General features: G+C 61.1%; 3 protein-coding genes across 3 annotated transcripts; 1 reads left to right on the forward strand and 2 right to left on the reverse strand.

Moving 5' to 3' along the window:
* Positions 1–1,360: 1,360 nt before the first annotated feature.
* Positions 1,361–4,329, forward strand: MPEG1 (macrophage expressed 1). Its single transcript, XM_052692978.1, has one exon. It carries the CDS (start codon positions 1,433–1,435, stop codon positions 3,590–3,592), a length of 2,160 nt encoding a protein of 719 aa, XP_052548938.1. The 5' UTR covers positions 1,361–1,432; the 3' UTR covers positions 3,593–4,329.
* Positions 4,330–4,675: 346 nt separating this feature from the next.
* Positions 4,676–12,019, reverse strand: DTX4 (deltex E3 ubiquitin ligase 4). The gene is made up of 9 exons (XM_052692997.1): positions 11,718–12,019; positions 9,376–10,099; positions 8,551–8,612; positions 8,314–8,475; positions 8,178–8,239; positions 7,870–8,022; positions 7,159–7,320; positions 6,815–6,904; positions 4,676–6,493 (listed from the first exon to the last, which is right to left on the reverse strand). The coding sequence occupies exons 1-9, from the start codon at positions 11,926–11,928 to the stop codon at positions 6,260–6,262; spliced, it is 1,860 nt and encodes a 619-aa protein (XP_052548957.1). The 5' UTR covers positions 11,929–12,019; the 3' UTR covers positions 4,676–6,259.
* A 1,451-nt stretch (positions 12,020–13,470) lies between these two features.
* On the reverse strand, positions 13,471–15,430 carry CNTF (ciliary neurotrophic factor). Its single transcript, XM_052693036.1, has 2 exons — positions 14,826–15,430; positions 13,471–14,702 (listed from the first exon to the last, which is right to left on the reverse strand). Exons 1-2 carry the CDS (start codon positions 14,937–14,939, stop codon positions 14,229–14,231), a joined length of 588 nt encoding a protein of 195 aa, XP_052548996.1. The 5' UTR covers positions 14,940–15,430; the 3' UTR covers positions 13,471–14,228.
* Positions 15,431–15,452: the final 22 nt, after the last annotated feature.

The raw sequence follows: 15,452 nt of genomic DNA on the forward strand, positions 1-15,452 counted from the left end.
AAAATGACTAAAATGAACTCAACAAACCTTTACCTGGGACACTTCAATGGACATTTTGAAGTAATGGCCCACAGCCTACAAATAGTAATATCTCAGTGTATCAAAGGACAGGAAGGGTGGTGGTGATTCATGAGGATATTTTCTCAAGCGTAAAACCCGAGCATGACGCAGATGGTGTAGAACTACGGGTGGATACTCTGCCGGTTTTTGCTGGGATTGCATTCGTTTTGTTCCACGAAAGAGACACTCCAGCCCAGGAAGTTGCCCGTCCCCAGAAGTGCTGTGCTGTCCCAGTGCCAGCAGAGAGCAGTGGCAGCACAGCAAAGCACCGCGCCTGGCGGTGGGGATGTCCCAGCGCCTCCCGGTCTGCACGATGTCCGATTTCCTGGCTCCATGTCATAGCCGGTGGTACTCCTCTGTTGTCCTGAAGCCCTCCAAGGATGGCAGCCCCAGGTCAGCAGGCCAGGAGTGATGATCTTTTTCCTCTGCTCCATACTGATGAGCCCACACCTGGAGTGCTGAGTCAGCTCTGGGCTCTCTGGTACAACAGAGAGGTGGGCATCCTGGAGAGACTCCAACCAAGTACCATGAATATGGTGGACTAGAGCCTGTCTCCTATCAGGAAAGGCTGAGGAATCTGAGACTGTTCATCCTGAGGAGATCTTCTTTGTTCTACAGAATAAGGCAGCTGATGGGAGGGCATTAAAGTGGCAGAGACAGGCTCTTCTTGCTGGTGAGGGACAAGGTGCTCTCATTGGCCCCTTTGGCTGTTCACCACACCACTCACTGCAGCCCCATTCTCTACCAGAACTATCCTGGGAAGAGGAACTAACCAGCAGAAATAGGGGAAATAAACCTGTCCATAAGGAAAGAGCCATGGTTACTTCAGCAGTTTTGCAGCAGAAACAACTTTAACTGCTTATTACCCAAAGCATACAGCAGTGACACAGTTCCACACGGAAGGTACCCTTCCCTACCCCGAACACTGAGGAGAGGACAGGGATGGGTTTCAGGAGGCTGTAAGGAGCAGTGAGAAGTGCTGAAGTCTCCCCCAAAGCCACCAGAGCCTTGCGGGGCATGGTAGAGCCAGGGTGAAGGGAGGGAGTGACTGAAGGGAGATACACATGGTGGCATCATGTGGATGCCAGCGGAGTGCTGAATAAAAGAGTTCACCCTGTCCCATTCCCAGCAGAGTAACTTTCACATCAAGAGGGAGCTTTTGCTGCAGGGAGGCAGTGAGCTCCAGGCTTTCCTGCCCCTCACCCAGTCACCTCTGCCCCACTCAGCCATTTCTCATGTTAACCAGCTTTCACTTCTCCTTTCCCTTCTCTTAATTCAATCATGAGAGGAGGAACCACCCACCAGCCGCACCCCCTCCTCTTCATTTCCCCAGCCACCTCTTCACCACTGGGACGTCCAGAGTTCTTCAGCCATGGTCTGGGTGCTGAGGGTGGTCCTCCTCGCCCAGGCGCTGGCTATGGCAGTGGCAGAGGTTGAGCAGCCCCAGGAGCCACTGTCCTCTGTGGGGTTTCAGGACTGCAAGAAGGCCCTGAAGCTCCCAAGCCTGGAAGTCCTCCCCGGGGGGGGCTGGGACAACCTCAGGAATTTAGATATGGGCAGAGTCATAGATCTGAGCTACTCGCTGTGTAAGACCACTGAAGATGGGTCCTACATCATCCCAGATGACATCTTCACCATTCCTCGCAAGCAGAGCAACCTGGACATCAACTCTGAGATCATCGAGTCCTGGAAGGATTACAAAAGCGTCACCTCTGCCTCCATCAACCTGGAGCTGTCCCTCTTCTCTGCAATCAATGGCAAGTTCTCTTACAACTTCCACCAGGCCAAGACCCACCAAGTGCAGGACAAGGCGGTCACCACTCGCGTACAGGTCAGGAACCTGGTTTACACTGCCAAGATTGACCCAGGAGCAAGCCTGGACAAGGGCTTCAAGAAGCAGCTGTTGACCATTGCCAGCCACCTGGAGAACAACCAGACTCGGATGGCTGATTTTCTGTCTGAGGTGCTGGTGCTCAACTATGGCACCCACACCATCACATCTGTGGATGCTGGAGCCAGCTTGGTCCAGGAGGATCAGATCAAGGCCACCTTCCTGAAGGACAGCTGGGCCACACGGAGCTCCATCACTGCTTCAGCCGCTGTGGCCTTCCACAGCATAATCAATGTGAAAACTGAGGAATCTCAAGGCACCAGTTCTGCCTTCACCAAGCAGTACCTAGAGAACCGCACCAACTCCAGAGTAGAGAGCATCGGCGGGACCCCCTTTTACCCAGGCATCACCCTTAAGACCTGGCAGGAGGGAATTAGCAACCAGCTGGTGGCCATCGACCGCTCAGGGCTGCCTCTGTACTTCTTCATCAGCCCCAGCACCCTGCCAGAGCTGCCCAGCCCCACGGTGAAGAAGCTGGCCAAGCGGGTGGAGATGGCCATCCGCCGCTACTACACCTTCAACACCTACCCTGGCTGCACCGATGCCACCTCACCCAACTTCAACTTCCACGCCAACGCTGACGATGGCTCCTGCGTGGGGACTATGACCAATTTCACCTTTGGGGGAGTCTTCCAGGAGTGCACTGGGCTGGCCGGCCCCGACACCAATGAACTGTGCCGGGCGCTGGAGCAGAAAAACCCCCTCACCGGGGCTTTCTCCTGTCCCACCTCGTACAGCCCCGTGCTGCTGGGCATGCAGGAGCGGGAGGAAGGCCACAGCCACCTGGAGTGCCACAACAAGTGCACCCTGGGCATCTTCTGTCACCGTGTCTGCAGGGACGTCTTCTGGCTCTCCCGGGTGCAATTCAGAGCTTATTGGTGTGTCGCAAGTGGCCCAGTGTCCCCAGACTCAGGTTACCTCTTCGGGGGGCTGTTCAGCAGCCGCAGCGTCAACCCCCTCACGGGTGCCCAGTCCTGCCCCTCGCGGTACTTCTTGCTGAAGCTCTTTGATGACCTCAGGTTGTGCGTGAGCCAGGATTACGAGGGAGGCAGCCAGTACGCGGTGCCCTTCGGGGGCTTCTTCAGCTGCCAGACAGGGAACCCCTTAGGGGGTCAGCACCAGGGTACCGCCGAGGACCCTTACGCCAAGCGCTGCCCCACAGGCTTCAGCCAGCACTTAGCACTGATCAGTGACAGCTGCCAGGTGGAGTACTGTGTCCAGGCTGGCGTCTTCACGGCGGGCTCGCTGCCGCCGGCGCGTCTACCACCCTTCACCCGACCCCCTGCCAACCTGCCAGCCATCGACACCGTGCTGGTGAGCAACGGGGATGGGGAGAGCGCCTGGGTGCGGGATGGGACGGGCCGTGCGTGGCGGCTGGCACAGCCCATTGAGATCCAGCAGGCAGCAGAGATGGTGAGGGGCCGGGCGCTGACGGGGGGTGAGGTGGCTGGCGTGGCTGCAGCCGTGGTGGTGGGGCTTGTCACCATCCTGGCAATGGTCTGCTATGGTCGCTGGAGGTACAGGAGAAGGGGGTACCTGGCTATGAGTGACAGGGACACGCCTGTGCAGAGGCCAGGGGACAGCACCGCAGTGAACATGGGTGAGGGGCACCAGCAAGAGTCAGCGGACCTCGTGGAATAAGTATTGCTCAGCTGCTTGTGCTCCTAACCTAGGTGAAGCCCCAGGCCCACTCCTTTCCCTGAGGCACAGATGTGCACAGTGCCAGCAGCCCCTGCCCCTCACCCCATTCCCACGACAGATTCACCTCTCTGCAGCTCCAGCTACCCTGCAGGGCTCCACCACCCTTCATCCTTCTCTAGGCCCCCTGGTTGAGCTCCAAGGCCACCATCTGAGGCTATCCCTCCACCAGGACCCACCACATCTCCCTGCCAGCCCCAGCTCTTCCCCAGCCAGCTTTGCTGCTTGAGAGTCATACCCCATTACAGGCCGTGCCTACTCTCTCCTCCTCCCCATTCCCAGAAAAGGGGATCCAGTGCTCTTCAAAAAGCTACTGAGGTTGTTGGGGTACCCAAGAGAACCTCGAAGAGCAAGGGGAAGCCAAACCCCTCCTTCCTGACTCACCAGATAGACTCAATTCCATCGCAGAGATACACAGCCTGTAAAAGCATTGGCTCAGGGACCAACTCCTTGGAGAACACCCTGCTCCCCCCCAAGTCCCCCAACTACTGCACACACCCAGCACCCATTTCCACCCGCAGGAACAGGAGGGCGACCCACGCCTTCATGTATATCTATCGTGATAGATATACACACACATGCAGAGAGGCACGGATCACTTTTATTTCAGCCAGCAAATAATTGCATAGGCAACACAGCATTAAAAAATAATAATAATAAAAAAGGAATGTTGTTAAAAAGCTGTGTCACATTAGTCATCAACCCGGCACCCTGGAGGTGGGGACCCTCTCCCTCCCCCAGATCACGTGAGGGTTTTGCATAGCTCCAGCTCAGGTTTTTCTGCAGCAAGGCAGCCTCAGGTGCAGCCATGCAGAAACCACGATGCTGTTTCCCTGCTGCAGAGCTGCCCAGATGGGGATTTCCTAGGGACAGAGGGTTTTTCCCTTGAGGTAGAAGATGACAGCCCATGCTAAGGAAGGGAAGGATGGGGGGAGGGATGAGGTGCCTGGCCCTCCCTGTGGGTGCCCACTCCCTCGCCTGATCACACAGACGACGGACAGAAGACAACAGAGAGGCCAGGCCACATAGGGACAGTGAGCACTCCTCCACCGTCCGCTTTATTGATGCCCTGGGGTGCAGCCAGCTGGCAGCGATGGACCCCACGGACAGGGGAGAGGAGAAACAGCAACGACGACAGAATGATGCACATCAGGACGGATCCCTCCCACACCACCGTCCCCCAGGACGGAGGGTGAACCAACCCCAAAGAAAACTGGAAAGGGACTAAACAAAAGGGGCTACGAGGACCCAACCCCACAAGGAGCAATGAGGGGGGAACAGGGGGCAGTTTTGGCAGGGCCCCCGCCCTACTCACCAAGTTGGGGTGTCTCATAGGATGGGATCAGGAGGAGGGCATAGAACAGCCTGTGAGGAGGGTGCCCCCCCAGCATCCCCCTGGAGCCACAGGGCCCACTTTTCCCACCCCATGTGGCTCCAAGAGGCCCTGCAAAGTCCCTGGGTCTGGTGGGGGCCACCAGATGCCATGCAAACCCCCTCCCCTTCCCCCAGCCACACTTATCCCCCCAGCACATCAACCCCCCTCCCCCAAGCCCAGCCCAAAATCACTGTGCCAATACACTGCCAGCCACCCTCTACCCCATTGAGACTTCCCCAGGGACCCCTGAGCCATGGGACATGGATGGAATCTAGCAGGAAGGTGATGGCTTCCCATCTATCCCTACTTCACAGAGACCCATGGGTGACAGCTCCACTGTGAGGCACTGAGTCCTTCCAGGTCAGTGTCTCCCTCTCCCCACCCCCAGATCCAGAGCACCACCAGGCCTGGCCACAGCACCATGTTCCCCTGGCCGCCTCCCAGCCACCACCACCTATATGTACATATATACGACAAACCCCCAAAACACGAGGTATATAAAATTCAACACGGGGACGCCCCCATACAAACAGTTCAAAGAACCCACTACTGGGGAGAGCAGGGGCAGGAAACATGCTTCCCCCCCCACACTCGGCTTCCAACCACCCTCCAAGCCCTTCCCCAGTACAGGGGCAGCCCAGACAAAGGGACCCCACAGGGCACAGCTCAGACATAACCAAGAGGAGGAGGAAGGACAAGGGGGTCTGGTCAAGATGGACCAGAGCCCCCACCTCTGTGGACAGAGAAGATCAGTCAGGATGTACCAGACAGGACAGACAGACAAAGAGACGGGTGAGGGACAAGGTAGGGCCACAGCCAGAGACCCCACAGCCCGGCTCCCACCCATTGCCCAGCACCAGGATGGGGTCCCAGGCCCAGGTGGGTATCAGGGGGCATCAAGTCAGGCTGGGACATGGGTGATTAGGAAAGGGAGGGTCTTGGATTGCCCTCCCCAGTTCCCACAGAGCCCTGCCAGCAGCACGCAACATTTGCGTGGGACAACGCACAGCAGCGACTGGCTGCTGGGGACGGCCAGACCAGGGTCATCTTTGTGGCTCACAGCACCAGCTGGCTCTGCCAGCAGGGAGGGGACAGCCCTAAGACACTCTCCCACATCCCCACTGACCTGGAGCTGCTCCCGCTGCCCTCCCTACGACCCAGCTAGGTTTCACTGGTGGCTTCTATCCTTGGATACAGCAGTGGGAACCCTTGCCATGGCCTCCCTACCATCAATCTCAGTCCTTCTCCTGTGCCAGACTCTCTTCTGTGATGCCCTGGGCTGCGAGCTCAGCCAGGACGTTGTCCAGGTAGTTGACGTCAGGGTAACCGTGACCGGTGAGGTTGGAGCCAAACTCCGTCTTGTGGTGGATCTCATTCCATATCACTGTGTCTGACTCACCCGTGGTGCTGGAGGTCCCGATGGCAAAAATCAAGCGCCGGTCCCAGGCTACAAGCAACAACTTCAGTACCTGGGGAGGGGGAGATGGGGCAGGCAGCAAGGTGGGCACAGGAGCTGCAGGCAGCACCCACCTTTGCTCAGCACTTGACCACCCAGGCAAGCTCTCACCAAGGCTGACCAGGGATCCCAGGAGCAGAGTCCCATCCCATACTGTTTCACACCAACCAAAATAGCAGAGCTCTCTAGCACTCCCAGAACAGGCTACATCCAAGGATGATCTTCACCCGGACTTGTGTGCCAAAGCCAAGCCTGCTTTTCTCCATGCTCCAAATCCCTGTCCCCGTCCCTCTCCCCATCAAAAGCATGCTTTGCCAGCCTGAGCCCCTCTCACCTTCCTGCCCTTCTCACTGTCAGGCAGGTAGCAGTGCCGTGGGAAGCCACGGGCAGTGAAGCTCTTCCCTGGGTTTGGATGCTCTGGTCCCTACAACATGCAATGGGAGAGAAAAATAAAATACAATTTAGAACTCAAAAGCACACTCTGGGTGCAACACAACACCGAAACTCCATCAGAGGCAGCTGCCTCTGCCACATGGAGAGGGCTTAATCACAGAGCAGCTGCACTCTAACAGCAGCCCTAAAATTACCACCCCCAACCTTAGGTCACAGATGCAACAGCAGCAGGGCTGCGGGTCCCCACAAGGATGGCTCACCACCAACGCACTCCCCAGGACACACCTGCACCCCTGGGGGGATGTTGTAGATGATACGGATGGTTTTGCAGTCAGAGTGGCCAGGCAATGCATGAGGGATGATGTGGTATTCCATCTTCCCCGGGGGCTGCGTCCCCGTCTTCACCCCATAAATGGTTTTGCAGGTTGGGCATTGCAGGCTACCATCCTGAGAGAGGGAAATAATGAAAGCAGTGCTCTCCCCAGCACCACCCAGCATGAACACACACACAGGCACTCAGGAAGCAGGAGGGGACTGGGAGGGCCTGCAAACCAACTGGAACCAAACACCCGAGGTCTGAACTGTTCTTCCTCATCAGCTTCACGAGCCCTACCTCTGTTTTTTTTGTTTTGGTTTGGCAGAGAGAGAAACAGATGGCAGAATAACAATCTCTAAGCAACATGGAATGCTTTTTCCCAGGCATGCCAAACAAAACAGTCCTGTGCAGAGGGCTCAGAAGTCCACCTGCAGCTGGAAAAGCAGCAGTGGTGTGTGCACGGACCAAAGGTCACCTCTCCAGCCCTGGGAGGGAAGTGAGGACAGGAACCACAGCGGGGAAACAAAACAGCCATACAAGCCCAGTTTGTGATTCAGCATTTCCAGCAAAAATCTGCCCTTCACAGACTGTTTTATGGAGACACGTGGTTATGGCATGCACCAGGGCCCCCCCACGTCACCAAGCTGGGGGTTCAGGCCCCCAGGGCTGCAGCCTCGCACCTTGTTGCCGTTGTTGTACATGGCCACCAGGCAGTGGAGGTGGAAGATGTGGCCACACTTGGCCAGTTTCCCCACCAGGTCAGGCTTGATGGCTGGCTGGGGGCCCTTGTAGCCAGACGGCGCCGAGAGCCGCTCCATGCAGATGGTGCAGTCCTGCATGGAGAATGGATGGATAGGGCCCTCTGACATGCGCCCAGGGCTCGCAGCCCCTCTTCAGAGAGGCCAGGAGGAGAGGCTGCAGATACACAGCACTGCCCAGGGGCACTGCCACCTCCCACCCTGCGGACAGCCCAAACCGTTGCTCGCACCTCATCTGGCGGATGCCGCACCTTCTGAAGGTATTTCTTCAGCACCTCCTCCGGAGCTTTACCTGAAGGAGAGAGAGAGTCAGCAGGGCTGGTGGGCCTACAGCCAGGAGGGTGGGAAGGGCCAGAGAGGGCTCACCCTTCTTGGCCTGTTTCTTGGTGGTCTTGCGGCAGGTGTGGGAGATGCCGGGGATGGACTGGATCTCGCTCTTGCTGACAGGCGGAGGGTGCAGCACCAGCTTGGGGGGCCGTGTCAGGCAGACAGGCAGCCCGGCTGCACTCATCAGGATCCCTGTGATGCCTGAGGAGGGGGGGCAAGACAGCGTTAAGGAATGAAGACGACCCCCACAGACCTCCCTGGTGGGGCCATCCTCACCTGCCAGAGCTGGGTTCACAGGGCTGGAGCCATTGAGGTTCTTCACGGGGACAGTAGGGACCCTACAGAGAAAGCACAGGACCGCATCAGGGCTCACGGCCCACACCAGACAGCAGTTTCCCAAGCAACCAAGCAGGCCCTGGCTGGAAGGAGAGAATTCTCCACCAAGCTCTGTGCCCCCCGCCCTGCTGCCGCCTTTTCTGTCGCTCTTTAGAAACTCCGCCTGCGTCTCCAAACCATTCACAGCCTCTTTTTGTCGCTGGGTTGCTGTTTTTTTCCCCCTCCATTCTCCCTACAGTCACTGCATAGCTGCTCCCCCCGCCCCTCATCAGGGCTTTCTTCCATGGGAAAGTTTCCTGGTGGGTCAGGAGCGCAGAGGGAAGGGGGAGGACAGAGGGAAGGAAAGGGGCCAGGCTGTGACAGGAGGCCGACAGCAGAGCAGACAAAAGGGAGAAATGGCGCATTGAGTGGCCCCCACCCCAAGCACAAAAAATGGTCCACAGAGGGTGGGGAAGGACCCCTTCTTACAGGGCCCTGAATGTCTTTTCTGTGGCAGGGGAAGGGTGGGGGACAGAGATGGAAGGGGAAGGGTAGGGGACAGAGAAAGGACTGAAGAAAGAGCAGCCCAGCCTCCTCATTGAGATGCAGGAGGGCATTCTGCGATGCCCGCTCCCTCCCCACATAGGGACCAGGGGGGAGTGAAGGGCCGGCAGAACCCTCTGCCCATGAGAAAGAGTTGGGGCTTCCCTCCCCCACGCTAAATGGCTCAGGGATGCGGCCCCCTTTTCCCCGCTCTCGCTCGCACACACACGCAGCAGGACTCACCCCGAGGCAATAAGCACGCGAGACTGGGCGATGGCCAGGCGCTGCAGGTGGCTGCGGTTCAGGGTGCCGAGGCCGGGCCGGGCCGCCTTGCTGCTGCCCGCGCCGGGGGGGCTTGCAGCAGGGCCGGCTGGGCTCAGGGCAGGTGCGCTGGCTGCCTGCCGCCGGACACCCTGTGAGCCCAGAGGCTTCAGCGATCCGCGCGCCGCGGCCGTGCCGTCAGGCACCTTGGCACCTGAGGTGGATGCCGGGGCCTTGGGGGTGACGGGAGGAGCAGGGGGAGTTTTGCGCGGCTGCAAGGTAGCAGCCCCCAGGCCGCCGGCTGACACGGCAGCTTTGACGCTCATCACCAGGAGGCACTGGGGGCAGGCGCAGGCGGGGGCCGGGGGGGCTGCTGCCGCCCCAGGGCTGGCCGGCCAGGACTGTGACTTGGGCAGGGTGCCCGACACCAGGGGGTACACCATGTCGAGGCGGCGGCGGACGCGGCGCTTGCGCTGGGTCTGCCGGTTGATCTGGCCCATAGTGGCGAAGTCGATCACGTAGCAGAAGCCGATGGTACTGAGGTCCACCCAGGGGTGCTGCTTCTCGTACGCACGCTGGATGGTGATGCCCACGTCCATGTCGTAGGGAGTCCAGGAGCCGCTGTCGTTCTCCCACTCCCACACGACGCCTTTGCCCGGTGCCGAGGACGGGTCATAGTAGCTGCGCCGCACGGGGCGGATGGTGCCTGCGGAGGGGACGGAGATTTCATCAGAACCCGGCACCAGCCAGTGAACACCATGGAACTGCCCCGACCGGCCTCACTGGTGTTGGAATGACAGCTTCCTGACTCAGCCACTGTCCCCACCCTGCCACGGGAACAGCGTGCCTCAGTTTCCCCAGGCCACCCCGGCACCAACGTGACGCCCGTCAGCCCGTCACAGCACACCTCAGCCAGGTCCCGCCTGGCACCGCAGCAGAACACGATTGTCCTGCTCTGACCGGCCACGTGTCCCCTTAAAGCCCACAGGAATGTCAGTCCCCCTTAATCCCGACCCCTACCACTACCATCAGCTCCCATGCCAGAACGGGCTCCCCCTGAGCAGGCTGGAGAGCAGAGAAGTGGGTCACCGCCCCATCACGCACAGGGGCACCTGGTGGGGGAAAAGCTGCCGGCACAAAGCAGCGCCGGGGCGAGAGGGGAGCGGGGCCTCGCTGCACGCAGTGATTTATCCTAATCCGGCGCGAGGCGAGGAGGGCGGCAGCGACGGCATGCGGCATCTGGCAGCTCCGGCGCTGTGGGAAAGTGGCGTGTCCCCCCCGGCCCGGCGGCCGGCTGGCCTCCCATTCAGCAGGGGAAGAAAGGGGACAATAGCTATTCAGGGCCTGCCAGGGTCGCGACCCCCCCAAATCAGAGCTGTTTAATGACCCAAAATACCGACATCCCCGGCAACCCAGGGAGAGGCAGAACAATTCCCCTTTCAGGCCTCCTCCCCTGGGCAACAATAGCCCTCAGACACATGGCGCTGAATGCTGTCCCCCGGCACCAAAGGTCCCTTGTCCCCGAGCACCCGGGCAGACCATGATTCCCACCAGCCCCGGGCTGCTGGGGAAGGCAACACCACCACCGGGGGACACCGCCTGGGGACAAGGGATGCTGCCATCCCTTTCCTACGGCCAAGCATGGACTGCCAGTGGAAGGAAGGAGCACAAACACCTGTGCCAAGCACACCCCACACAGCAGTGCCCTGCATTGCTTACACCTGCACTCAGCCCTCGGGGATTTCCCAACACCTGCCCGTGCTCCCCACCTGGTGTCCCCCTGCAGCTCTACCTGTACCCTGCTATGCTCCAGGGCACGACTTGTCCCCACAGCACCCCATAGGGCAAGGGGAGCACAGGGAGAGCCTCATACGCAGAGGAAAGGTCTGTAGGGAACAGAGGAGGTCCGCAGGCCCCGGCCACTAGGGCAAAAGGCTGCTTGTTGCAACAGGGCTCGGGCAGCAGCACGGCCAGCTAGGAGCAGGGAGCACGCAGGGAGCAAGGAGCAGAGCTGTGCAATTCCAGGTCAGGCAGTGCGAGGCAAACCCAAGGCTCAGCGTGATGCAACGCGGGGCTCGGCGAGGCGGGCAGGAGCAGGCGGCACGGCAGCGCAACCGCTGGGCGAGCAGCGGGACGTGGAACAGAGCAGGGCGGCACAACGCAACGCGGGACCGGGAAAGGCAACGCAGCGCAACCCGGCTCCGGCAGTGCGATGCAGCACGGGCCCGGCAGCGCAGCACCGCGCGATGCGATTCCAGGTCAGGCGGCACCGCGCGACGCAAGGTGGGAACATGGGCGGCCCCGGGTCGGCCGGGCTCACTCACCGGTGTCCTGGCGGAACTGGTGCATGGACTGCAGGTCGATGATGTAGGGCGCCAGGCGGCTGTCAGCCTGGCCCAGCACCACGCTGCCGCCCGCCCTCGGCCCGGCGCGGGCCACCGCCTCGATGTGATGGCTGACGGCCGGGCTGTAGGGCCGCCACCGCCCGTGTTCGTTCAGCCATTCCCACACCACTACGGCGGAGGCGAGCAGCATCGCTCCTCCGGCCCGGCCCGCCGCCGCCGCCTCCTCCCGCTGCCCGCGGCAGCTGCAGCCCGCCCCGTCGGCTCTCGCATGCTCCGCGGAGCCCTGCCCTGCCCGCCCCGGGGCCGCCAGGGGCCGCTCAGCGCCGCGCCGGGCTGCAGCGCCTCTTCCCGGGCGAGGGGCCCGCGGCGGCGGCGGGCGGCGACGGGGGGAGGCTCCGCATCGCAGCGCCCGCGCACCACGCAGCGCCCGCCCCGCGCGGCCCCGGCCGAGAGCGCGCTCGGGGAGGCGGGGCGCCACGCCCCCTTCGAGACGGAGCCCCGTGAAGCCACGCCCCTCCGAGGCCACGCTCCCAGGCGCGTCCTGCCCGAGCGAGTCTCGGGGCGGCCATCCTCCGCCACCTGCGCTCCTCTCGTTGAGTGCTTCCAGCGCTGATTTTTTTCGCTATTAAGCGTAGCGCCCATCGGGACCCGTTCTGGGGAGAACCACGCGGGTGGCTGCAAGAAAACCGTGCCCTGGTTTCTAGCAGTTGCCCATTGTGTAGCTGGAAACGCCACCTCCGAGCAGGACAGATCGCAGAGGCGTCGAGTGCCTTGGGTTGGAAGGGTCCTTCAGGACCGTGGCAAACTGCTCGGGCAACGTCTGATGTCCTCGCCCACGCTGAGCTCTGGCATAGCTGCCAGCAGCTGCCCCGGCCCTATCGGGTTGCAGGGCGCTTTGCCAGGGCTGCTGGGGCCCCGCTGATATTCAGGTCACCTCCTGCTTGGGCTTCTGCCCCCACCCCGCTGTCCCAAAGCCAACAGTGGGACTGGGGTGCGCATTAGGCTTGGGGAAGTGGGGGACTGTGGGGGTGGCTGTGAACCCCCCAGGTGCTGCTGAGAATGAGGGTGTGTGGGGAGGAAAGAAAGTTGTGTGCTATTGCACAAAGCGAGACGTGGGAGAGAGCAATGCTTTGAGTAATCCCCAAAAAAATAAATGCCAGAAATAGTTATTCACAAGTGCATGGAAGCAGAACCATGCAAGTAATCCAATGGGAGTTGCAAATCTGAGGCTGGACAACCAGCAGCGGGGAGGTAGGTGCACGTCCCTCCATCACAAGTTCCACCTTATGTGCCAGGCACCCCCATCCCGACCCCATAGGGCAGCCCCTGTCCTACATGCCCAGCAAGCACCACAACAGCCTCACCCTCCAGCCCCCTCCGGCTGTACAGACACTGCTGGTGCTGGGGCGGCACTGTGCCAGGAGCTTCCAGCACCCGTTGGGACAAAGGCACTTTGTGCAGGGCCAGTGGCATGGCTGTGCCTCATGCTGTGCCCCAGGGAACAGGAACCCCCTACAGCGTGTTGCTCTTGGGGTCGAGGAGAAGGCAGAGCCACACAGGGACAGGGGATAACGTTGCAGCTGTACCTCCCCTGCGAGCCCTCTGCAGCTTTCTCTCATGTCCTTCTCACCCGCACCATTCCTTCACACTCCTCCCAGACCTCTCACTCTCCTGCCACAAAGAAAAGTACTTAATTAGGAATAAGGCAGCCCAAGAAGTCACAGCACCCCAGTGGCTCTCCACATGCTTTATTTGCTCAGCATCCACCACAGCCACCCTGCAAGAAAACAGTGGCCAACAGTGGCTGTTCGCTTCTCCCTCTCCAGTCTTAAAACAGCTCCCAGAGGCAAGAAGCCTCTGGCAGAGGGTCCTTCCTGTCAGCCTTCTATATAAATACCTTCTCTATACCCTGTCCGACCAGCTAAGAAATGCCATCCAGCTCAAATCCCACTCCCCTCCTGAGAACGGCCCCAAGCAGTCAGAGCAGAAATTCAGCACGCAGAACAGGCAGGCAGGGTGGGAGCTGTGCAGGAGCGGAGAGAAAAGGGAGCACCTGAACGAGGCAAAGCCTCAGACCTTGCGGAGAGGGGGACAATTCCTGAGCCGCCTTTCACCAGGTGGTGCCTCCACATCCCCCTCACCCCTGCAATAACCCCCAGGCAGCTCCCCTCCTCCAGAAGCATCACCCGGCCATCAAGAGACAGCAGCAACCCGGTCCCACAGAACAGGACGGCCCTGCACAGCACACCGGGAGTCATGGCTTCCAGGCCATGGTGGGGCTGTGGGTCATCCACAAGGCCCACCTCGCCAGGAGTTCCCTCCCTGTACCTAAGTTTCCACCACAGGGAAAGGGGCCCATTAGGAAGCAGAAGGGCCCTGGTTAGTAGCGTGGCCCCTTTGCTCCCGGAAGCTCCCGCGCCTGTCAGCAGCCCCGCACAGAGATGGGCCCGCAGCTAAGCCCCGTCTGGGCCGGGGCTCCCCACACCTCCATCACTGGCTCTCGGGCAGACCCAGCGCTGTGCCACCGCCTGGGCCGTGCTTGGCGAGCTGCCGCAGGTCCCGCACCGACCTGACGGCCCACTGGGCCAGCTCCCGCAGCACCCCCAGGCCCCGCAGCTTCTGCTCAAAGAGGCTGAGGCGTGGGGGTGCAGGGGGCTCGGAGCCCTCCTCAGCGGGGGCCCCGCGGCTCTCCAGCTCCAGCAGCTCCTCCAGGTGGTAGGCAAAGGCCGAGACCTGCAGCAGCACGGCCGCCAGCGCCGGGCCCAGCTCAGCATCGGCGTCTCCCAGCTGCTCCCGCTGCTCCTCCAGCATCTGTGCCAGCAGCGTGCGGAAGGCCCGGTAGGCTGCCAGGTTGTCCAGGAGGCGCTGGGTGCCGGTCTGCTCTGCCCAGCGCTCCGCCGCCGCCGCCGGCACCCCATCCACCGCCGCCACGCTGATGGAGGCGTCCAGGCCCTGCCGCTCCACCTGCGGGACAGACAGCTGGGATGGATGCCGGCACAAGGGGGGCCTCCAGCATCCCGCCCCGAGGAGTCTCACGGCAGCAGCCTCCCGCCTCCACTCCCAGCCCCGAGAGCAGGGTGAACTCACATAGATGTCCAGGAGGTCGGTGACGTCTGAGCGCATCTTCCTGGCCAGGCGGATGCCGCGGCTGCACAGGTCGTGATGCCGGAGAGTGGCTGAAGGGGTGTCTGCCGCCGCCATGACCCAGGCGGCCGTCCCGGACTCACGGCGTAGTGCCCGCGCAGCCCCGGGAGGACAATCCCTTGCTGAGCTGGTGCATTCCAGCCGGGAGCTCTGCTCACGCGTCCGCTGGCCCGGCTCTCCCCCTCTTCCGCGCCTGGGGCCTGGCACGACGCTGCAGATTCCCGCCTCTGGGATCAACAGCAACAGATTATTTCCCTAATTCCCCACGCTTTGCCACTCTAAGCTCGTCGCCCAAAACGCTCTCACCCGGCAGCGACAGGCTCCTTCCCGGCGGCACAACGAGGCCCGCTCTAATCCCTGGCTCAGGCCGGAGCACGGGAAACCGCTGCCGGGAAGAGGTGAGCAGAGCCGGGACGTTGCTCAACAGCTCAGCCCAGGCAGCAGGCTGGGGCCGGAGCAAGGCGCAGTGCTGGGGACAGAGCGAGGCCCAGCCAGGGGCTAGGATACCCCTCACCCTACAGCCTGACCCCAGCAGCCGCCTCCCTCCCTTTTCCTCAAGGCGGTGGGAGC

The sequence above is a fragment of the Tympanuchus pallidicinctus genome, unplaced genomic scaffold (assembly GCF_026119805.1).
Source record: "Tympanuchus pallidicinctus isolate F22 unplaced genomic scaffold, pur_lepc_1.0 scaffold3, whole genome shotgun sequence".
NCBI lineage: Eukaryota > Metazoa > Chordata > Aves > Galliformes > Phasianidae > Tympanuchus > Tympanuchus pallidicinctus.